Source organism: Amblyomma maculatum, chromosome 7, assembly GCF_055883805.1.
Source record: "Amblyomma maculatum isolate TAMU_Amacu chromosome 7, ASM5588380v1, whole genome shotgun sequence".
Taxonomy (NCBI): Eukaryota; Metazoa; Arthropoda; class Arachnida; order Ixodida; family Ixodidae; genus Amblyomma; species Amblyomma maculatum.
The window spans coordinates 106,425,605-106,450,385 of record NC_139350.1 but is presented as its reverse complement, the minus strand read 5'-3'; the positions used below and the strand labels follow the sequence as shown (position 1 = coordinate 106,450,385).

Sequence of the window (24,781 nt, the reverse complement as noted above, 5' to 3'; positions counted from 1 at the left end):
ATCTATTTATAGCAGCCGGTGTAGTGTCCCGTTTGTCCTTAACCGCAGCATCACTTGCATGCCTCATAATATTGGTAGAGTCGGAAGATTTTAATATCGCACAGTATACTTCAGTAGGTAACATTTAATGACTGCTGCTCTCAGAGAGTTTTCGTGCAAAATTCAAATATCTCAAAGTACCTCCTGTGAAAATTCGAAGAAAAGGGCCTGTGGCATATTGGTTGTGCACTGTACACGACAGCCAGGCACCTGATAGGAACCTGCAGGAATGGCACTCTACTGTATATAAAAAATTAAGTACTATAATTTAGTTATCCATATTGTTTAGTTGATGTGATGCACCTGTACTCGGATGTCTGGCTTCATTAATACTGCTGTACCACAAAAGCAAACTTCGTGCTACAAAAAGCTTTTTTCAGCATTGCTCACGGGCTTTGCTATGGCATCCTGTACATGATATTTGCATATGCTTGTGTTAAATAATAAAAAAAAAAAGTAAGAGGCGTGTTTTTCCAGTGAGCAGTAAGTGTAATCACCCGTGGTTGATTGTTGGGCTGACCAGGTAACCTCTCACTCATGAGTGCATATCTAGGGTATCAGCTTTCTGTCTCATTGATAGCGTTTTTGTGGGAGTTGAGACTTTGGATGGTGCTGGAGCATCATTTGGCCACATGCTTTCTTGCCTACTAGCTCTGTGTGATTTCATGTGCACACATGCTTTTGCCCCAAGGCCTGCAGCTTTCCTGGTTTGCTCATAGGTACATTTTTCTTGCACCATTCACCTTTTCAAACGGCAGCTTGATGTGCAGGGTACGGGGTGGTGGCGAGCTTCTTTACTTTCTCACAAAGCTGAGGGCTCGCACCGCACTGCTTTCTCCAGGGTGCATGCTTATGGTAGTGGTGCTTTGTGCTTGCATCTCCTTCTTACCCCCCCCCCCCCCCCCCCCCTCGTCAACCTTGTGTGCCAATTCTGGGTGGTATGTGTGGTCGATTCGCAGAGCGCTCTAGAGACCTCTCAGACGGAATTTGTCGAGAGGGAAATTGAGGCCGAGAAGCAGGTGACTGCTCTCGAAAACACAAGCAGGCGACTCAAGGTGAGTGAGTGCAAGTGTCCCCTCCTTCCCACACTCGGGCCAGTTAATATAAGTGCACTGAGAGGGGCGAGAAATGCAACCTCAGTCGCACTCCACGGAGTGAGGGCCACCCTTGACTGAGGAAGAGATGTGCTTTGATGTGTGGCTTTGTGCTGTAGCGCAGAGGTGCTTGTGTGTGCGTTGCTTCCAGATACGTTGGCATTGCCTTTAAGAGCTGCTGCTTGCACACACGTGGCCATGGAAACGAAGGCCCGCTGTCATGTGCTGCTGTCAGGGGTGAACTCTTAGACCGCCATTCCAACTTTGGTCCCTCAAGGGACTCTAAGCAGTCACTAACCAGCTGAACCGACAGAAGTGGTTGTGGCACCCACTCACAACGGAGGCTGCAATGGTGTGGTCACACTGTCTGCACTCTGCCTCCAAAATCTCACCACAGCGCTAGAAAAATATATGTCTGAATAAAATCGCCACGAAAAGTATGTCTCAAAATATATTTTTTAACAAAAAGAGTCACTATTTCACCCACTGCTTTAGAGCATGGCAGCTACCTAACTGTGGCAACATCTCACATGTTTTCTAACCACAAGCAGTTGTTCAAGGACTGGCAAACATTTTAGACTAGGGATCTCAAACTCATGTTGCTACGTGAGCTGCATTGAGAAAATGTCGTCTCTTGAGGGCCAGGAACAAGGAAATAAAAAAATAAGAATAGAAGCAATAATTCAAAGTATAAATATAAACAAATAACAATAAAATAAATGGCAATGAAAATTATGCTTCCAAAGCTACAACTTCTCATTCTTCATGGGGAAGAAAAGCGATGCATGCTTGATTCTGCCTAAACGACAGACCGGTTCAGGATGGCTAGAAAAGAGCTACTGAAAGGGTGCTGTGGTCAAGAAACACAACTGATCCTCAAAAGAAAAATGTAGACTTGGAGATGAAACAGAAGGTGGATTGTCTAGTGCCTTGCTCTTGAAGGCAGCTTACGTCTGCCCAAAGTTCACGCAGATTAAGGGGTCAGTATCTCTATTTCCACAAAAAAATGTGCCATCAGGACATGAGGCCTTTTAGTTGATTTTAGTTGGAAAACAAGCCTGGTGGTAAAGCTGACTTGTGAAGCTGGCAAGCACTTTCAGAAAAAAGGCTGAAATTTTTGGAGCTGGTGGGCCGCATTACACTACTCTGCAGGCTGTGTGTTTGAGACTAGAACAGCACCTTGGGCATGTTGGTTACTCATGTGTGGTGGAACAGCGCCGAATAATGGGACTTAAACAAGCACAGACTCCAAGAAACGCGGCTTCTTATATGTACCGTCTATACAACACACATGTCCTACAGTGACAAAAGAAGATATGTTATTGTAGAGGCGAATCAGTGTGTCACATGGTTAAATTCCTCCTTTGCTAACACAGTTGACAATGTGCTGATACAGTGGTCACGCAGCCTCGCTATTTGAGCTGCCTCGATTTCACAGACCAACTGCTCTGTGTCTTACCAGCACTTCGATTTTGTGCAAGTTCAGGCGCGCAGGTTTCTGAGGGGCAGACTCTACAATAAGTCCCTAGATTTCTGCAAGCTTGCTCAGAATTTATTCCTTTCATGTGCTTGCCAGTCTGTTCTATATATTCATTCCCACATGTTGCTGGCAATGAATGTACCAGGCCTTCTGTGCATATTTCACAAAGGGCCTTTGGTGCTTTATAGTGAACCCGTGTTTTGTTTTGGTCGGTTGTCATTCCCTTGTCTGCAAAGACTTCAGTTTGTTGGGAACAGTCAGCAACACATTCCCACCAGCATTTCAAGCAATTAACAATGAAGGAATTTGACGTGTGACACACTGATTCGCCTCTATGATAACAAATCTTATTTTGTCATTTTAAGTTGTCTGAGTGATATGGTTGTGATGCATTTGTTGTGGTTGGGGGGGGGGGGGGGTGCAGATAATATAGAAAGCCTTGTTTCTTGAAAATAAAATTAGTTGTAAGTCAGCGCTTGTCTCTTTCATGTCCTGCTGCTATATGCTGTTCTGTCACAAGTTTCTGAGACCCCTGTCCTACACTGTCCTGTCAATTACTATGGCCTTGTCTTCAGTGCCAGGACTGAACAGCCCAACTGAGTATCAGTGTCGCTCTCACTATCTTATCAGTTGGCCCATCAATACTTTGCATGGTAACTGAACTTCATAACCACTTCGCTGCTTCAAAGACTTGATGCGCACTGTCAGGGGTCATTCCCTCGAGGGATCCAAGCATGACCTGTTTGGAGATGGACTTCAGGACCAACCTTGTCCTGTGCGAATCAAATTTTCTCACTGGAAATTACTGATGAAGGCTTTTCATCCTTGTTATTGTAACAGCCCTTCTGCATAAAATCAATGCATACTTACAGCCACATTATTTATGTTGAGCATGAGCCGAGCGTGACTTTCTAGCCTTACATTCTGGCTTGGGCCTCACCAGCTTCACTTGTTTTGCTGTGAAGTTTGTTTGTTTTTTTTTTCTTTACTTTTTTTTTTTTTTAAAGCTGCAAATCATCGCTGCCAAGTCTTCTTAACACTTCACATTTTTCAACTTTTAAATCTTTAAAAACGTGCTCCAGGTGCTGGTGATTGTGAGCTATGGTAGTCTGGGGCATTTTAGGATGCTGCTCATGATTTACTTGGGATGTTTGTACGTTGTTGGATGATGGCCATGATAAATGACCCCACACAAGTCTTCACGCATAGAAACTTATTGCAATTAAAAAAAATCACAGATGGTGCAGTGGCAGAAAGGGGAATTCACTGCTGTTGTGGCCAACCTTACTTGTGCCAACCTAAATTCTGATGTAATTTTGTCATGGGCTTAGAAATATTTGCAGCTGTATGAAGAAAATGTTACAGAAAACAAAATTAGTGCTTTGCTATTTGAAAGCTGTTATTAAGTTTTTATATATATAAAATATATTAAAAAAATGCTTTTGTTTGCAGTAAATCTTTGACCATTGCAGGCTTAAACACTGGAGAATAATTTGGACTTGAATTATGAGTTTTCCTGGCAGCATTTTCTCAACATTGAAACACTGCATCACAAAAACTTCCACCCGTTAACCACCTTCATTAATCTTTTAAATCCCAGCATATTACAGAGCATTCGTGTCCATTGTTATCAAAAACACGTACTATTGTTAATAGTGTAAGAGATGCATCACTTCTCAAAAATCCTTTTTTCCTTGATGTGCTGGCAGTGTTACAAGTAGGTGTGGTACCTATCAACAGTGTCAACGCTTGCCACAGTTCTTCCCCCTTGGCTGCCCTCGTCATGAGTATTCTTTGCCAGTTTGCAGGAGTCTTACCACGTTCCACTGTCATTAAGTGGTTTTCTGCACACATGCAACTCTGCCTTTCTACATTTTCACAGTTTTATTATTTGCCTCAGCTTTCAGCAAATAAACTGGTGCACAGTCATAGTAACTATCAGATTTGCCGTGTATAAATGTCAGCTAAACAAGCAGTTATGAGCAAAAACGCACAAAAATGTAAAGAGGTGCACGTGAGCTGCAAGTTGGCTATTTGCTTAGGTGCAGCCAGTGGCTGGAGCTGTGATGTCTCGAACACGTTTAGTGGGGACTGCAGGAGACTAAATGATGCTTCAAGTGCCGTGCCAGTCTCTAAAGAGTGATTGCATTTCTTTGGACTACCTAAGCTGGAATTTGCAAGCGGCTGTGCCTTGTCATGCATCATTTTTCTCGTATTATTTGTTCTTGGACCTGCAGAATGGAGGGGTCAATTTTCTGTTGACTGTTTCTATGTTTATTGTTTTTATCAGTGTTAATACCCAACCCCATTGTAATGCATTTGATGCCTTTCATAGCTTTCATAGCTAGTATACTAATGAATTGCATAACCAGAAATCTACATCTTCACAGAAAGTGGGTGCCACCTTTATGGAACAGCTGATGCGATTGACTCCTGTTTGGTAACTGGCCACATTGTTTAGAGAGAAACTAATCTGGAGCTGTACAGTTCAGCATGCCTCAAAAGCCCAAAGTTTTTCTTTGGCGTGCAAACAACTACTTATCAACATTTTGGGGGGAGGAAAATGTACTTTGATGTATAGTATATCACCGGTTTTTGAAAAATGGCCTCATTCTTAATTGAGCCTCTGCCTTCATGAACAAAGTGACACATCAAAGCATCTAAGGTGTGGGCTTTGTAAGGGGACATCTAGGAAAACCTTGCACGGCCTTGTGCATGTCTTGGCACCACTGCATGTTGGATGATGCTTCACTAACATGGGCATAGGGATATGACTGTCTGCTGTGATGTGGGTTAGCAGTGTTTTCCATAGCATAAACAAAATTGTGCAGAGCTTTGTGGACTCTTTTTTTTTTTTTTTCTCTTCAGAAAGCATTGAGCTGCAAGATTTCGACCCATATGTGGTCTTGTATGGGTGTTTCATAGAGGACTTGAGTTCTTAAATTGTGCACAAAAACATCTCATGGATATCAGATTTGCACAATGCCTAATTTAGGACGATAGGCCATTTAGTATTTGTTTGCAACAGATAATTTGGTGCGTTGCAACCAGTAGCAGTGAGGTGGCGCTTAGTGTTTTTTTTTTCCAGCACAATTAAACCTCTATATGTTAAACTGTACAGGTTGTCGCCTAAAGAAGGATTTGTTAGTTGGCATTGCACCCTGCGCAGCAATAAAAATTTGTTTGCCACCTGTGGAAATTTATAAAGTTAAGGTGATTGCACTGCAGAACTGTGACATTCTCAGATATGGTAGTCAAAGGACTATAAACACCTAATTTTTGGGTTTGTGTTTCTTCCTTTGTAATTATGCCTGGTACTATATACGGATCACCGCGTCATATTTGCCTACGACTGCTGAATAATTCATAATCAAATTTCTTTTCTCACCTGTTTCGGTTTCAACAGCCGAGCAACGGCTGTGACGTCGAAGTCAAGTCTAGGTCACGTGAGGGATGAAAAAAAAAACAGCTATATAATCATTCCTATGTCGTTTGGTTTCGCTACAATGATAACGCCAGCCTACCTCAAGAACAGGAATCACCGCAAGTGAAGAATCAGTGTTTATATCGCTGCTTTTCATGTTGCACGTCAAGACGTGATCATGACATCACAGCCATCTCTCGGCTGCAGAAACCGAAACTCGTGAGAAAAGAAAATTCAGTTATGAATTATTTAGCAGTCATAGACGAAAACTGCGTGCAGGTCAACATACAGGGATGACTTACGCAGCACTAACAAGAAGAAACCAGAAGAAACAAGAAAAGGAAAAAAAAGAATGCGACCAAAATTTGGTGTCTATACTCCTTTAACAGAGAAGGGTGTTATTTTTTTGCCTGCTGTAATTAAATGAAGAAAAAACACTTAATAGTTATCACAGAGAAGTTGTAGTGCTGGCTACAAAAAGCAGAATCTGTTAAAAAGCTTGTGCAGTCAAGATGTGAGCCTTATATACATAAACTTGACAGAGTCAGGTTTAGTAAGCTCGTCGAATATAAAACAGGCTGTCTGGTTCATGTATACGCAGTTGGGTCAAGTAAAGTAGGCGGCAGAGCGGGTCACGTTAACTCGCTTGCAGGGGTAAGTTAACTCACTTGGCCAGCTTGTCTAAAAGCATGTCAAATCAGGGAGTCGAGTTAGGGGGAACTCTGGGATCAAAAAGCTTTCAGCGCAGCTAAGAGCATCAGTGAAGTTGAAGGCTTTCTAGCCCTCATCAGTGATAAAAGATAGTAATCGAAGCTCCTGATAGTAAATGGCAACGGAATCAAACATGAGCATGATGCTCACACAACTCCCAATCTCGACACTAGGTGCCACTGCTATACTTACTCGCTAGGAGCGAGTTCATGTAGACACTAAGTGGGCCGAGTAAGGATGACCTCACTTACTTGACCCAGTGCTGTCGAGTCCATGTATATTCCAAAGTGGCCTTTTGGATCTTTACTGAAATAAGTAGACCAGTTTATCTGGAGCACCGTTGATGCTTCCCAGGCAATCTTTTTTTTAATGCAGCAGACCACTTGGAATTCCAGAAAGCAGTGCGAGAAGCTGCAGTGAGACTGCCTCAGCCTTTTAGTTTCTTTGAAATCAGGTTCAGATCTGAGTGGTAGCATCATCCTTTTCCTTCTCTTGCTAGCACTTTTGTTGCCTCCTTACTGCTTCTCTACACACACGTTGCATTGCTTCAGGTTGCAGTGCAGAAGGCAGGCTCAACGTGCCATGTTAGCCTCATGCTCTTGTTGAAGCTGGTGCTGTTTTTCGCCGTTTGAATTTTTACTAGGGCCGATTTTACAGTGGCTAATTCCCACGGCAACCCTCCAAGAGCTAGGTGGGGTAGTTGCCAACTAGCACTAGTCAGCTATTTCTAACAGAGCCAGTACGATAAGTCGTCACCACGATGGGTTCAGGCCAAAAGGGGCAAACACAAGTCTTTCACTCGAAAGACCATTCTTTGCTCTCAAGAAAATCTACAAGCCAACAAACAGCTGCCACAATGAGAGCATTCCGCATACGTATGGGGTGAAATACGATCACAGGAGGAAGCATGCAAGAAAGGGGAGAGAAATGTACTAGCTTACCTTGCGTGACTCCATGTTCAAGGACTATGGGGGTGGTTTTTTTGGCAGACGTGAGACTCTTATGCGTGCACAGTTACCCTCCAAAAGAAAAGAGAGCCTCGAGAGAAATAGGCTCGTACTGGGCTGTCTCTGCAATGGCATTGCTATAGGAACGCAGGCATAAGGTATCAGGGGTGGTGTGTGTGCACCTCTTATGCAGATCTCCCAAACAGTGTGTGCATAACATGATAATTATGCACATTCATCAACGTGCTGGATGCGGGGTTGATTTGTATCCCCACAACCTATGGCTCTACTTTGCAGGGCTTATTATTATTGTTATTTTTTTGTATCAGTTTGCAAGTTCCATTGCACCTTTACGTCTTTTCTCTAGGTTATGACTTATAGATGCGGGTCTTTTAATTGGCAGCATACAGAGGGTAAACGCATTCATCAAAAATTGCAGGCTATTTTTCTCTTCCTTGCAAGTTGTAGCCGCAGTGGGAGGACAGCCACGGCTTCTCAGTCACTGCTGCCTGAAGCAATGCTCGTAGGGATACTTGAAAGTGCGAAAATGAGTGCTTAGTACATGCGTACGCTTTGACCACCTAGCACATTTTGAAACTCAACTCCTTTACATTTCAAGCCACTCGATAATAATAAGAGGCTAGACACTGTCCCATTTGTACAGCTTCACTGATACTTTTGCCAGAAGCGAAGATCTGGAATGTCCAGTTGCTGTAACGACCTTATGCTCATATCTTGCTGTAGGCCGAGCTTCAGAAGAAGGAGCTTGAATGCAAGAAAAGCCAGGAATTGATCCAGGGTCTGGAGACCAGTCAGCAACTGTCATCAGAGAAGGTAGTACTGCATAAGTGTCTTGTAACTGGAGCAGCCATGCGTAGTATTACTTCTTGGCTGATGATTGTCCTGATTCCATATTCCAAGCTTGCATTGTTTCTAATTCCATATTCCAAGCTTGCATTGTTTCTAAAGTGTCGCTGTCTCCCGACCCTCGAGTCATTTAATTGGTGGAAACACTGGAACCGGATGTCATTTTGATTGCTGCCACTTCCGGCTCCGGCATTTCCATGAATGAGGTGTCTCGAGGTTGGGGAGATGGCGACACTTTCAATAGTGATGCAGACTCAAAATAGTATGGACCATAAGCTTGCCAGAGTATATAGTGATATCGTCTAGGTTAGATTTGCATTTGTTGTATACACTATGAAGAGACCTGCAGCCACTGACACCAAGAAAAGCGTAGGGGATTTTTTTTTTTATCAGTGTGCTGTAATAATGTAATCAGGGAGATAAACTGCTAGAAACAAGAAAAAAAAAACGACTTCCGCTGATGGGATGTCTGAATAATGTCACGTCCAGTGCTCTGTAGATTGAGCTACAGCAGTGGTGGTTCAATTTTCTACTATCTTCGGTATTTGTGTTGCATGTAACCTATCCTTGAGAGTGTTCACCAACTTAAGAGGGTTGTCACACAGCTTTCATCTTCCTTGTTAGATCAGTGTTCAGTTCTACATGACACTCGTAGTAACATATGTCGGCTGCTATAAACGAGGGTGGTGCTGGCGAATACTCTCTAGGATAAGTTACACGCAACATATTGCATACATAAGAAAGTACGAAATTGAACAGCCGCCGTTTGTAGCTCATTCGGTAGAGCTCCAAATGTGAAATTTGGAGATTGTGGCTTCAAATCCCACCAGTGGCATGTGGTTGTTTTTTATACCGGTTTCTCATCAGTTTCTCTGTCGCTCTCATGTGTGCCTTTCCTTTTCTCAACCAGCCTTATATACTCGACCTGGAAATGAATGCAAGAAAAGCCAGGAATTGATCCAGGGTCTGGAGACCCTAAAGCCGCTTAGCCACCAGTGGTGGCAAAATTTTGGTCCACCCATTTGAGATGGAGAGGTTCTGAGGGGTGTCAAACGAATTGGCACCATATGGCACATAAAATTTTTTCGAGCGAGGGATTTGCACAGACGACCTTTGGTCCTCGAAACCGTGGTGAGATGCAACCTTCGAGGACCCGTGGCGGGCGAACCAGTGGCCGTGGAGAGGTGCAGGCGGTATCAAACTAATTGTTGTTTCATGGTGTATACATTGATACCAGAATGAAGGATCTAGGGTTAAATTCTGCAAAACTCGAGCTAACGCTCATAATCGTACACCTGCACCGGTTGACCCCCCCCCCCCCCCCTCTCCCTCTTTTTTTTTTCACTTTCTAATCGTTTATCTCCATTACTAGATTATTATTGCATATTGATTGACACACACAAAACAATATCCTATCCTTTCCTTGACGTCAGTGGCTGTTGGCTTCCTTTGTATGTATCTCACAGCGAGTGCCTTATTTTGTTTAAATTTGTTTGCTGATTTGAATTGGTTATGCATTTCAGATAAGAAAAAAAAGAAGCTGCCCAATAAATGAAAAAAGAATTAAACTTTTTTTTTTTTTTTGTCCAAGTTCACCTGAAATGTTTTAGAGGTGTTTGCATGCATGTGTGTGTGCATGCATGCCCTTTGGTGTGTAACCATTGAATTGTGGTGGTGTTTTCTAGGTTGCCAAGCTGGAGAAACAGCTCAGTTTCATGTCTCACTCTGAAACCACCCTAAAACACAGCGTCAAGAAGAGTGAAGCAGAGCTGAAGGCTATGAAAGAAGGTGAGCCTTCACAACCAAATCAGTGCCACATGGTTCAGAAATATTTAGGTAAACCTATCAACAGTGCAGTGGGGCTCGCTTGTGGAGATACAGCCACAGATCTGATAAGTTTGCCGTTGCCAACCTCAGTTTAAGGAAGCAGTTTTGAGTTTCAGAGGAGCCACTTGCACCTGATGACTAGCTACCTCCCCATCCTTTCATGGCCCCATTGCTATTCAGTGTACAGCACTAAAGGGTCTTTGAAAATGTTATGCGTGGGCATGCATTAACACTATTTATGCCACAGAACAATGCAATGTTTTGATGTGTCATTGTGTTCAGTTGAGTCTAAAACATGTGACCACGTGTTCAATTTGTAAGCACAGTCCCATATTGGACTGCAGCGTCAGTCAGTGCCATGCTTCATAGTGGTAGGTAGCTGTTGTTGCTGTCCTTTTGCTGCTTAATGCTTGCTTTTTTCTTTTACCTTGGCCCCTGAATAGTGGGCATTGGTGCACTTACTTGGAGTTGCTATAAAAAGTCATGCCAGAGGCGAAATTGAGCCAGCAAAGTGTGGGCATGCAATGAGTGCTCAGCATAGTCACCATAGTGCAAGAATATGATAGGTGTTGACATTCTGCCTTGTGGCATGACAAGACCTTGCTCACTGCTCCTCGTGCTTCTTTTGAACACGGACAGATGGCACCACGGGACGGGATCTTGTGAAAAGTTGCTGTGCTGAGGCGGCTGCGCCGCACGTGTTGCAGGGCCTTTTGGTGTGTGAATGTGAGCGTTTTTTAGCGCGACAAGGCAGAGAAAGAAGATTGAAACTGCCTTTGACACCAGGTCATTTTACGCTACCTGTGTTCTACATTCAGTGCAAGTTTGTCTTTTTTTTTGCTCATCTGCACCACTGTTGAAAGCGTAACTAACTATATAGCATCTCTTGTTGGCTTCACCTTGCACACTCTCATATTTGAGCTTTCACATGCATTCAAGCATTGGTTGAGCAGTGTAACACATCGATGCTGTGAGAAGATGAGGTCCGATGTGTGGAGAAAATGAATAATTTTGGCCACCTGGGAAGGGGGGACGAGGGTCTTAAATCTAACTTTTTTGTTAGGGCTAGAATCTCACGAAACTTTGCACACAGATGTGGTTTTCTCTCCTGATTTCAAAAATGTAATCATAATTGAGCTGGTGGTCCTACATTAAAAGTTATCTAACAGTTCCTTGGACTGCCAGAAGATCAAATCAGTCGGTATTGTCAACCATAAACCCTGACTGCTCATTGGAGGGTCAAATTCTAAAGTTAAAGCTCAGCTACTTTGGTCATCTGATGAGAAGAGAGGAGTCGCTGGAGAAAGATTTGATGTTGGGAAAGGTTGAGGGTCGCCGGAGAAGGGGTAGGCAGCGAACGCGATGGTTAGATGGCATCCTCGAGGCGCTGCAGATGAAGTTATGTGATGCTAGGAAGATAGTGAGAGACCGGAAAGCGTGGCGTGCATGGTCCATAGGGTCACGAAGAGTCGGACACGACTGAACTGAACTGAACAAAGTCCAGAGCATAATTAGTGAATTTCTTACGCAGCTTTAATGAACTTTCTCATTGCATTTTGTTGCTTTTAATTGCATAGATTGATAGCCAAAGTCTTCCCATACCCGATGACATCCTTCGTTTTCCTCAAAAAGGCACAGCATCCTCACATGTTATGTTGAGAGTAAAAGGCTGCATTATTTGACACAAACTCACTAAGCTAATCTCAAATTGACATTTATCCATTGCCTAAACTAAAAAATTAAAAATGTCATCGGGTACTTCATTTGTCTCTGAAGAAAATGGTACCAAAGTTATTTGTGTGAACTAAAAAGAAGTTATCAAAACCCTGCGTAAGACTGTAGAGATCGACCAAAAATATGAAACTGAGAAAACAGCATTTGAAGTTTGACCACATATTAGAACTTGAACAATCGGTAGCCTCACTGTGATATTTCTCACCAAAAATGTCATGCTCTTCCCATTTCCAAAACCGTCTTTGGATTTTGAATATGTCAACTAAAACTAAAGCTATCACCATTACCCATGGTCAAGGTAGTTAGTGTATGCCATTAGGAAATCAGCAAAATTTTTTGACATCATGCAATATTATTTTAATGGCAATTTGCAAAAATCTTGATAGAGTGATGTAAGTATTAGATCACCCCTGACCTTTTCAATATGACTGCAGTGATGCTAAATTTGTCATTGTCACTCGGCGACAATGTAGAGAAAAAGCACAGTAAGGCTGAGTGCAGTGTCCAGAAACAGCACTGAGAAAAACGTATTTGCATTTTAAAACAGCCTTTAACTTTTGCTACAGTGCAGCTATGGTAATATAAATGGAATCGTTGTGAGGCTTTGTTCTTTATGAGAAAGGCTATATACTAAACATATAACAGTACGCTCTTCAAATACTAGTAAAAGGTTGCCACAAAGTCTAAATATACCGCCACTAGAACCAGCGTGAGAAGCTTCATTTACCACTTCATATGCCTGTGGCAGTGCCCTTCAAGGCAAACAAATACTCAAAATTACAATAAAATGGTCTTGCAATATTAATAAACTTGCACAAAGTTTAAGGCTAAAACACAGCGGCATACTAAAATGACCTAATAAATTGGCAATGTTCCAGAATGAAACTTTGCTACTTTGCTGTACAGCGCATGCAGGGCCGCACGCGGGGTTCCTTGCTGGAGTTAAAGCTCGAACTTTCACACCCCTTGAGCGCAGCGATGCAATTACTTAGGCAATCTGAAAAAAAAAGAAAGAAAAGTTCGCAGAATTCACGGGTGAGAAACGCGGGCTACGGCGCAATGTCAGGCTCGCCTGTCGTCTGAAGCGACGCGATAAAAAAGCAACGAAGTGGTAGCGTTGGTGGGGACCATGAGCATCAGCTGAGCAGTGCAATCTATCGATGATATCTTGGATGCCTCCGAACCGCTCGCAAACGATCATATGCTGCCGGACGTGCTGCAGCTAGGTCGAGAACACGCCGCGCGACCCTGCCAGCGCGCCGCTGTACTCGTTTTTCGACGCGCACTCGCTAGGCGCTTTCGTTTTCAATACACTCTTGATACCGCTACGTCCACCGAGCTACGTCTAAAGACCGGCCAAGCTATAGGCAACCTGCAATGGAGTTTGCTGAGACATGTGGCGCCACCTGGCGGCCGACGGGAGCTAATACTGAGTCGGCGCAGAAGCTGACGCCGTATATGTTGCGGCCGCTGTGTTCCTTCTGCGTTCGCGTTTTGTTATCCCAGTGAGTGTGATTTACTCATTTAGTGACTTCAGTGGTATCGTGCGATACTTCGACTACTACGGATGTGAACAAGAATAAAAATAAGCGCAAGGGCGGCGAGAAAGACTGCCACAATCACGAAGGAAACCTAAGCGTACCGCTTGCTGGGAGAACCTGGGGAGAATGATGAGAAAAGAAGATATTGGCTGCGAGAGAGTAATGTAACTGAAATTCGTTTTTTTTTTATGGGGCCATTGGCGTACAGACGCTAAGAAGCTAAAATAAGGCGACTGCCCGTGAGCGGAGGAAACGGTATAAACTTCTGACTCGAGGAGTCGCGTGATGGTTGGGGCACACTACTCAGTACGTGCTCCGCGCTGTAAAATCTGGCGTGTACTGGTATATGCCGTGCGTAGATCGAGTGGCATACGTCCAGAAAAGCAACAAAGCCGTGCGGCCGTAGCATCGTATTCCAGCCGCATTTCAACGGAGGCGAAATGAAAAAAAAAATGTTCGTGGATCTGTGAACCGGATTTCTAATGCGGTGTCTATTCGGAACCACAAAGCCAAAATATCTTCAAAACTTCCAATTACAGATTTCAGTAAGCATATTTATCTGTAAATTAGTTCTTAAAGGTGCTGAAAAAGTCGAAGTGGCGGAGTGCACGTAGAGGACTGTGTACGCTGAGAATGGAACTTCGTTCTATTGTTCTGCGCCAAATATTTCTTTCACCGACTGCTCAAGCTACTCAAGAGTCTCTTGTCCCAGACGATAGACTATTTCATCATTAGTAGCAACAGCAAAAAATTCTAACTCTTAACGACCTCCTTTACGAAAGCTTTGCTGTTGAGTGCCAGCATTAGCCGCCAGCTTTCCCCAAGCTTGAGGTACGGAGGTACAAAATGCATGCTAGTTGTTGTTAAGAGCTTTATTTTTCCAACGATGTTCCCCGTCCCCGGCACGCACAGTTTTCGTTGATGACGCACGCTACAACCGCACAGTGCTTGCAATCGCCACGACATCCGTAGCGGGTACCGCGCCATGTCTCCTGTAACCTCCGTGGCACTGTCGAAAGGTGCACCACGAACAAAAGTGTTCGTCATGGTATTAAACTGTAAAGCGAAACCGCGAGGAAATTATTATGCGTCATGGTATCAAACTGTAAAGCAAAACCGCGAGGAAATTATTATGCTGCTGTAATCAAACAGCAAGAACAAAAAAAAGAAGAAACGGCGATCAATCTCGCCTCAGGTTCTCTCTGCACTTTCAATGTTTGGGTATGAGGTGTGAACGCAATAGGTAAATGAAAAGGTACATTTACAAAATTTTTCATTCATTTCATTATTTCTTAATTCATCATTACATATCCGACTGATGCCCTGAGAGAATAACTTTGGTTAAAAAAAAGTTCCGTCTACTCGCGCGAAATTCAAAGCTGTGCGCGCGGTTGTTCCGTAGCGAGCGGCGCGCACTTCGCGGTGACGTCGACACCGTTCACGTTTTAAACATGACCATTCTCGAACAGGCGGTATCCTTTCGTCAGTATTGGTTTTCGGAAGTAGCTCTGAAGACATTCGATTGCCTTAAAACCGCAGAAAATGAGAGCCGAGATGCTTCCAGCCGTACAACGCGAACGCAACCCGACCGCGCCGGCCTACTCAGATTACTCGGCGCCGCCGTTGGCGGCGCTGAACGCTGCGCTCCACTAGCGCCGCCTGGCCACTGCAGGTTGCCTATGGACCGGCACCGGCTGCGGGAACGACTGATACGATCGCGAAAGCGCATCGTAAACGAGCGAAGTTAAAAAAAAAAAGAAAACAAAACAAAATGGCAAGTCAGTCGCGCTGGCCAATGGGAAGCGCAAGACGAGGGGCTCGCTTCGCGAGCGCGTGCTCCAGCCAATCAGCGGACCGGAAACTGCTTTCGGAAAACCCGCGACGCTGGTCGTTCTGTTTGAGCGACGTCATTTGGAGATGCCGTTAATGCCGCAAAATGCGCACAAAGAAACAAGCTTCAAAACAAGTCCAAGATGGCGGCGGCCAGCCGGCTGCTTCGCCCGCGGCGCGCGCGGAAAGTTCGAACAATTTTTACCCCTTTTTGGCCATTTCGAGGCTCCCGTGGCTTTTTAAAAGTAGATTTTACCGTAGTTCCCGACCGAATTCAGTGTTGATATTTTGAAGGCTAGTGCTCAAAGGTACAGACATTCCGAAAATACGTTTTTCTCAAAATCAATTTTTCGCCCATTTCTGACCAGTTTAAGACCCGCGTCCCCCTTAAGTGGTCACAGTAATCTCAAGAGTGTTTCCGTTTTTCACCTGCGTCAGAAATACTGCCTCCGTAACTGATCGAACCCGCACTCTAGTGTGTTTGCTACTTTTTTACTGCTAGGGCAGTGAACGTTTAGCTTCACAACTTGGTTTGGTTTGGTTTTGGGGTTTAACGTCCCAAAGCAACTCAGGCTATGAGAGACGCCGTAGTGGAGGACTCCGGAAATTTCGACCACCTGGGGTTCTTTAACGTGCACTGACATCGCACAGCACACGGGCGCCTAGCTTTTCGCCTGCATCGAAAAGCGGCCGCCGAGGCCGGGATTCGATCCCGCGTCCCGGGCACAGTGGTCGAGCGCCCTAACCACTGCGCCACCCCGGCGGGGTAGCTTGATAATGGCCTGTGGAAATGTACCTGGCATTTTTCACCAATGTCACCTTTTACACTGACACCGACAACACTGAGTGGTTAACCACTTCTAGGAAAGGTTGCATGCAAAGAGATAAAACAAGCGGCCATAAACTGGGCTTACTACTAGATGTCAGTCAAGAAGAATTGCAGTTGGCCGTCTAGAGTAACTATGTTGACCTTAATACTAATGTTATGTTTGAAATTCGCCTGCAAGCATTAGAAAGTTGTGCAAATTACGCAGCTGTATATTTGGTACAAGCTTTATTGGCATATCTTTTGCCTTTCATACCACCATGTCCTGTAGCACCAGAATGCATAGCAGGCGCAAAATACTGGTGGCCATGGCATCACCAACTAAAGTAACTGCTGTGATACCATGTCATCTTGCATCTAGTGTGCTTACTGTAGTTCTAAAAGCATGAGAAGCCTTCTTTGTATCAAAGGAGGGTCCAGATCGTCTTAGTAGCATGAATTATTTTGTTCGCTGATCTCGCGACCCTAAGACTTTTGAACTCGAAAATATCTTAATGGCTTTTGGCTGCATGGTTAATGGGCCAGGCGCAGGCGTGGGTACAGTTCCGACTGTAATGACAGTGTTTTGAGAAGCAAAGTGCAGAAGGCACCCGTGTGTTGCACGAATATCAGCGCATAACAAAGAATTTCGGGGGATGTAAGATAATGTTGAGCTGTCCGCTGTGGCATCCCTCGTAATACACGTGGTGTCTCAAAATGTCAAACTGCGCTATTTACATTATTATCACACTGTAGCCTGATTAATCATTCTCTGTAGCAAACAAATTTGGTATTGCAACTGGCTTTACTGAGAGATGTGATTTCATTTATTCACAGGATTGCCACAAGCCACATAATCGCAGCTTGGCAGCCTACTGTCGTGTCATGTTGACTACATTAATCTAATTTTTCAGTACTAAATGGGTAGGCCTTTCAGGAACACGCATCCACTAAATACCGAACTCATAAATAGATAAGGGAGATTGCCTGGCACCACTGTTCCAGGCGAGCATGCACTGATGAAGCTTTAAAAACTTTCAAAAGCAGCTCTCTAACCATGCAAGTCTGGCACCACAAATTGCAGCAGAGTACAAATCACTTCTTACCCATAATCGGGTCAAGTCTGTTTCTGGACACAGCTGAAGTTTGCGGGTATGCCGCAGCAGCATTTAACACATCCATTGCCAAGGCACACATACCGTGCGACGACCTCCCAGTGGTTCAGCCCATGCCAACACAGGAGCTTGCACAATGATTACTGTGGCTGCTATCAAACCGGGGCACAAAGGCCTGGTTTTAGCAAAACTTGTTTGTCCGCTGCACCCGCCACAGCGTAGAAGCAGATAACTAGTATCACACTTTGTGATGTACTCCGGCAACACAAAACGCAGATAAAAACAGCTTAAAATGCAACTGAAAGCCGGGCATGCCACTGAGCTGCATGGGCTGTTTCGTATCAGGTTAGCCTCTGCCCTGCAGCGCTGTCATTCAGCAATGGTCGGTGCATGTACTAGAGCACGAACATTATTAGTGTGTGTGCTTTGCTATGATAGGCGGTCAGTGTCAACACCTAAATATATTCTTAAATCGTGGTGCTGACCGACGTAAAACTGGCGAGGGCTGTTCCTCTGTAGCTGTCAAGTGACAGCAATGGGAGAGACTCATTGAAGTCTGAATTTAGACTTCGCTGAGTCTGAAAGTGCGGGCTAACGTGCATGTTTCGCAAGCCTTGGTGGTGTTGCAATGGTCTCCGGTATGCACAACTGCAAAAGAACCTTTGAGTTAGCTTGGCACACAGTCACTGATGCTGTCAGCTGCATAGGGATCATTACTGCATGCTGACGACGCATTGCAAATGTGTGCTTGTTGCATCAAAAGCAGTGGAAACACTACCTTGTGTTGTAAAAATGCTGCCCTTTCAGCTGTTGAACATTTTAGATGTGGCGTGCTGGTTTGGGTATGTGGGGCTAGAACACATTCGCACTGGTATAGTGCACCTGCTGCATTACACAAGGTTGCAGGCCAGTGCACTCCGATCCCACAGCCATGTTCTGTCTTCAGCATCAGACATGCAAGCAAGCAACAACACTTTTGTGACACAGAATTTGCAACAATGGCAATATAATGCTGAAAATGAAATATGAAATTCTCATTCCATTTGTGCACCTGCATTGATGTATTCTATGAGAAAAATTGAGTGTTATATCCTAGCACCATTTTGAAGGTTGGACATGTAAGTGGAAAAGGCTTCAAAATGTCTTCATTACATTTCAAAATGACTGCCTATTGGATGCATCTTTGGGGTTAAAAATTGGCTTGTTGAGGATTTTGTTGATTTGGAGGCTCCACGCTGCTAACGTGTCTCTTAAAGATGTATGGAGATATGTGGTATGTATCTTAAAACCTTTTGTTTTCTTTTTAAATATGGTGTGGATATGAATATTCTGTTATCAAGGCGTATATATATGCCAGTGGCGCTAGCCTGAAACACCAGGGTAACCAGGGCAGTTAATAATTTTATCACAGGTTAAGAGATGCCTTAAAGGCCCACTGTCCACCCTCCGGTCGAAAATATTTTCTGCCCTGTAACTGTGAGACTTCGCCCCTAGAACGCAAGGCCGCAAAATGTTTTTGAAAAGAGTAACTAATAACGCAGTTACAGCCACCGCAATCACCCGATCTTGTCATGCTTCTCTCCTTCCGTTCCCTCGCAAAGGTTTTTCACTCTCCTGCCCGAGGTCGTCTAGCCTCCGCAAGACAAATTCCCCTTCCTCCTCCGCGTTTGGCGGGAGGTGGGGCGTGGCACTCCGTGAGCTCAAAAAAAAAAAAAAAAAAAAAAAAAAAAAAAAAAAAAAAAAACGGCCGAGGGAGCGCGCGCCGCTGGATTCAGTCTGGCCGTGGCGAGGGAAAAGCGCGCAGCGAGCGGTAGACACCCATCCTTCTCCCGTCAGTCAGCGAGACGGACCAATGGACGTCGTTCGCGGTACGTACGTCATTATTGTGGCCCGTTGGGCCAGCGCAGGAAACGGGGAAGCTGGCTTCCCAAAGGAGAGCATGAGTGAGCTTTGAATTGTATTTTCGATGCTTTGCGACGCGCGTGTCACTGTAGCATTTTGCACAGACTATCTCCGGGACCTGATCTAAACACTGGGCTCCTTTGCCTAAAAGGGTCTTCCCTGGACAGTGGCCCTTTAAGGTGCCTATAGGTAAGGCTGATTGAAAGTCACTGGGAGAGGTGTTTGTTTCCCTTTCGGAAGACGTGACCTGGCTGGGGGAGGTAATGTTAAGGCCAAAAGGAGGAGCTGACACACTGCGTTCTGCTGTTAACCACAATAGAGATGCGTCAGGCTGAAAGCAGCGTATGCTTTTCTGCGCACTGAGGGCAAGTGACGGATCTGAGGTTCCGTATGACACATGCTAGCACTGTGTTGTTGCCAGTTGGCAGTCGTTTTCTACATCCTCTGAAATCTTCCCTTAGACAGGTGCACGTGCACAAGAAAACGAAGGCGGATCAAAGGGGATGGAGTGACGAATGCATTGATAAGGGCTCTAAACAAGTGAAAAGACCATTTCATGTTGGGGATGCTGATATATACAGTAAAATCTCATTGATACAATCCTGCTTAATACAATTTTCGGCGTTTATTTTTTTTTTTTCACAGCTGATTTCCTATAGAAGCAATGCATTTTTGTGCGGCTAATATGATGATGTTTTAACATCAGTTTGGCTAATGCAAATATAAAAGTATGTTTAAAATGTGCATGGTTTTCAATTTCTCTAAGAGGCATCTAGAAAGTGCTAGAGGGGGCGGTAGTAGCTGCAGTAGTGTTTACACTCATGGCGGATAGTTTATTATACTACTTGCTCGTGTAATAAACCCTCCAACTTTTGCTGTTGCAAATTTACTTTCTTTTTTTTTTCTTAGAATTTTCATAGCAGGTTTCTTAGTTTCGCATCCTCGCTATCCGCAGTGCTGACCTTTGGAGCCTGCCAAGATGCTGTGCGCCGATAACGTCTCCGCATGCTTATCTTTTTGAGAAATATTCTATGGAGGTGATGCTTCCACATGTTTATCTTTTGAAGAGATCTCCTGCAAGGGTGATGGCTCTCGCAAAGTTGGCAGAGCGCCAAGTTTTAGACTCTGTCCGCGGATTTTCGTTGGCGCAGAGCGAAGCAGGGAAATTGTGACTCCTTTCTGTGAGTTTCAGAAAAGCTTGCGTCTGGACAGTGAGAAACAAAAGTCCACCGCCAAATGACAGGCAAAATGACGGGGTATTCTATGTGCAATAATCAAGGTATGCTTTGTGCTAAGTATGGTTAACTCTTGAACTTTTGGGTCCTGTTCTGGATAATACGATTTTTAGATAATGCGTTTTGATTTTCAATGCCCATGAGGGTTGTATCAACGAGATCTTGATTTCTACGCCAATGCCTCAACTTGACTTCATGTAAAACTTGGATCTTCATCTATGAATCATTTTTAGGCATTACTTGCCCTGAATAGTTTTAAAGGTCATAGAAATGCATATAATGCATGTGTTGGGAAGAGAGCTGGAGGTGAGCAGAGTGTACTGATAGTAGATAGCATCGGGCATTTGATGCCCATGCACACATGACAGTGTCGCTGTGATAAACATGCACTCAAGGCAGTCACATGTCTTTTTCATACTTATTTATGTGTGATAGCTTGCTGCTGTGCTGTAGGCAAGTTGCTGGGCTATCATGCTAGCTTAGACAGTTGAGCTGCACAGCTTGTTCCAGGTAAAGGGGCACAACACTGACCACAGTCTGTCTTGAGGTTATGTTGGAAATGAAAAGATCTTGCATCATATACTACAGATTGAACACCACAATATCCAAGAAATGAGAATTTATTATTCTAATTTAGCATCACATAAAACCAACTATACTGTTGTCTTGCTGCAAAAGGCTGCCATTATTGGTTTATGTGTTCACATCTTGGGCAAATGCCACTGATTTCTTCATGTGCAGAGCTTTTTCATGAATGCTCGTCATGTTTTATATTTTGCATTCTTGTCAAGCGAAAGCAGTGTCCTCTTCGCATCACTGGTTATGTGCATTTAGCTTTTGTCTCTAGATGGCATCACGCTGTTTTTAATTTCTTGTGTGAAGCGCTGTACTAAATCATCATGATGTACTAAATCATCTTTCGTCAATGACGCATAGTAACAGCCTTGGATGTGCAAACTGAAATGAATACTGCTTTGTACTAAAAATGTCTAATTACTGTTTGGCAGGTGAGATTTATATTAGTTTTCAGCACAGCACTTTTGACGATGTAAAATCATCATTGTGGTCGCTGGTCACGGTTTTCAGCATCAGACTACATAAAAACGGGTGCATACACTAATAGAAAAAACTCGGTAAAAATAAAATATGTACAGCGCTTCTCACAAAACTGTTGTGGAATTATCCACTTTAGACAGCAAAGTTTCGATTGTTCTGGAGAAGATTAAACATTTAAAATACAGTGTTCAGTCCCTTTAAGTCTTGCATGTTCCCCAGTGTTCCCGGGAGTTTTCTCCCATTCAGTAAATATGTATGTGATGTGGATAGAGCTAAAGAATGAGTTCAACTTAATGAGATTGCTTGGATATTTGCACCAAAGCAATTTGAGGCTGCACGGGATTCACGTTTTGGATGTGCTCAGAGATAAAGCCCCATTTCCACCAGTTCATGTTGCTGGACTGTCGAAGCATCCTGGTGGCTCACAAAATGTGCAGAGGTGACGAAGCTGAAGCAGGAGCTGTCCTTGCTGGATGTGGAGAACAAGCGGCTGAAGGGTGAACTGGAGGCCCTCCAACAGCAGGCAGAGAAGGAACGTGCACAGCTGCAGGAGGAGGTGGCACACCTGCATGAGTCCCTGCGTGTTGCAACCCAAAAGGTGGGCGCTGGGTTCCAGAGTGGGTGGCTGGAGCAGGTGGGGACAATCCCTCAAGCCCGCTGGGCAGGTGGTGATGCGTTAGAAGAGGGTCGGGGTACACACGGCATGAGCGCATTTTCACATTCCACCTTTTCCTAGAGCAGTGTAGTAAAAGATATTATGTAAATGGCTGAGACCCGCTGTGGTGGCTCAGTAGTCAGTATGCTCGACTTACAGAACTCCAGGGGTCCAAAATTACCAGAGCCCTTCACTATGGCATCCCTCATAGCCAGTGTTGCTTTGGGATATTAAGTGCCATATATCATATCATAATAAATGTTTAAGCATTTATAGGGCTAGTTCCTGGAATCGTGTGACGTCAGGTGTAGCCTCCATAGAATACATTGTTATGCATGTGGGCTTAGAAGGTGGAAAGGAAAAGGATCTGAATTAAGCAGAGTGGTTGAGAGGCTTCTTGGCACAGGGATTTTAAATTCAGAAACTGCATGTGGAAATGTGGAACTGCAATGTGTTTCTGCTTTGGAATTATTTATAACACATCAGTAAACATCGATCACAGTGTGAAATTTGCCTGCACGCAGCAGATGACTTGTAATTGAATTTATTCTTCTGCACAATTCCTTTTCGATTTCAGGTTGAGGAATGATGGTTCTAATGTTTGCACACGAGATTATGTGAGGCCCACAAAAACTTCCTTATAGTAGCTCCCTGTCCAGTTGCTGTCATTCCGGCTTCTGGAGCAGCTTGGTGTGAGAGTTCACATGAAATAAAAGCATACAAAGAAGAGAATGTATTGCAGCTCCTATATGTGTCACGTGGTTTTACACTCACTTGTGACGTTGGAACTCTCATTTGGTAGCCTGAAGCTGAAACTGAAGCAGCCGAATAAAAGAAACAGTGAATTGCAGATGGTTTATTGAATCCTGGCGAATTCCATGTAGTGATAAGTGTTCGCTAATGTCATACGCACAGCTCCAAAGCAAAATTACACTAAGAGAGACGTGTCTCAACGTCTTTTAGACACAAAATCGAGTCGGAAAACCTTCACTTGTCCTGTCTACTTCTTTTCTGTGTCTTGTCCCCTACCCAGCTTTTTCACTTCATACCAGTGTTGCCTGGGTTGGCCTCCAAGAAGAAAAAAAGGAACCGTGTTCACTCAGTGTGTCGAATAGTGTTGCAAGACAAGATACTCGGACAGACAGTTTCGTGAGATAGTAACCACCCTGGGCTTGGCAGCCTCTAAAATTCTACTGTCATCATTGCACTACATGTAAATGGGAAAGCCCACTGCGCACATCTGTTTATGTTCATTACTGACACTGTGTTGCTTAAGAAGAGGCATGTTGCAAGGAAAGAAAAATTGGCATCAGAAGAGAAGAATGGATTGGGGTGATTGCTCAGTGCTGTGGGGGTAATGTTACGAGACAGAAGGTGACATTGCAGACAGTATGAGCTGAAGCCGGCACATGTTACTCTCGCTGGTGTCAACTGACGCCAGTGCCCATCCTACAGTGTGCCTTATAAAGGCTGCACGTTTAAGGTATCCGTGGGACGAGCCTAAGAGATGCCCGCGTTTTTGTTATATAATTGTATTTACTGCTGTCCCGGGCATAAGACTCTGCAGCAGTGGTAAAAACACATGGTTGCACAAAAAGTGAATTGCAAGCATGTTTGGCCTTGCTTTCCCCTGCCAAATTTCTGCCCGCTTATGCCTGCAAGGTTTTCTCTCACAGGTGGAGCAACTGGAGGAGGAAGCAGCTGCCAATGAAACCAACAGTAGCAGTCTTGCCGACTTGCAGAGCAAGGTAGCTGGTCTTGAAGATCAGGTGTCTGAAAAAAACAAGGTGTGTGCCTGCTAGAAAAATTTGCTGTCCCCACCTGCCAATTTACAGATGTCTTTTTTTAGTTCCTTCATTATATTGTGATTTATTTACTGTGTCTGCAAGCATCATAGCGCTCATAGGAAAATCAGAACAATCTTCGAAAAGCAGGCCCCTACTCATGCTGCACTTGTGTCATCCTAGCATTTTGAAGTTGCAGGCAGTGTGGATCAAATTGAATGCACATTCATAAGCAGCCATACTACCTGTGGCTTGGCCAGAACTACCTTAGGTCCCACAAACAGGCTGCCTTCATTCATGGAAAAGAGGATTTAGAAGTGTGTGTTGCATGACATTTTCTTTTTTTTTTCTTTTCTTTTCTTCTTGTACATAGTCCAAAGTGAAGGCTTAGCTATGCTAGCGGATGAGGCGTGTTTCCAGAATCAACTTAAAAGGTCATGGGGAAAATTGGTCTATTATTACTTCCGGTTCCAACTTCTGGTTGCAGATTCTTCCCCTGCTGTCTTGTTTCATCGTAGTTGCCGTGTTGGTATCGCTTTTACTATAATTTATTTGTGCCACAACATCGCTGTTTGTACCGCGTCGTTACAAGGCCAATTCCAAGGTTGCTCTACTCTCTTCCTGACGTGTTCCCATAACGTGAAATGTGAGCTGCAGTGCAAACAAAATAAAAAACAGAGCGAGGTTTACTGTGAGAATGCCATGTGGCGTGTTGAGGCACACGGCACACGTAGG

The 24,781-nt window shown here is 44.2% G+C and overlaps 1 protein-coding gene across 2 annotated transcripts in view; it reads left to right on the top strand.

Annotated features, from left to right (window-relative positions):
• Positions 1-24,781, top strand: part of LOC146184271 (golgin subfamily A member 1-like) — a 104,414-nt gene that overhangs the window by 70,288 nt on the left and 9,345 nt on the right. Inside the window, exons 13-17 of one of the 2 annotated variants that reach the window (XM_084609317.1) lie at positions 999-1,094; positions 8,440-8,529; positions 10,248-10,350; positions 22,045-22,205; positions 23,939-24,049. In XM_084609317.1, coding sequence (XP_084465443.1) covers positions 999-1,094; positions 8,440-8,529; positions 10,248-10,350; positions 22,045-22,205; positions 23,939-24,049 — 561 coding nt within the window. The remainder of the gene's footprint in view (positions 1-998; positions 1,095-8,439; positions 8,530-10,247; positions 10,351-22,044; positions 22,206-23,938; positions 24,050-24,781) is intronic. The other variant, XM_084609318.1, reaches the window with a different exon arrangement.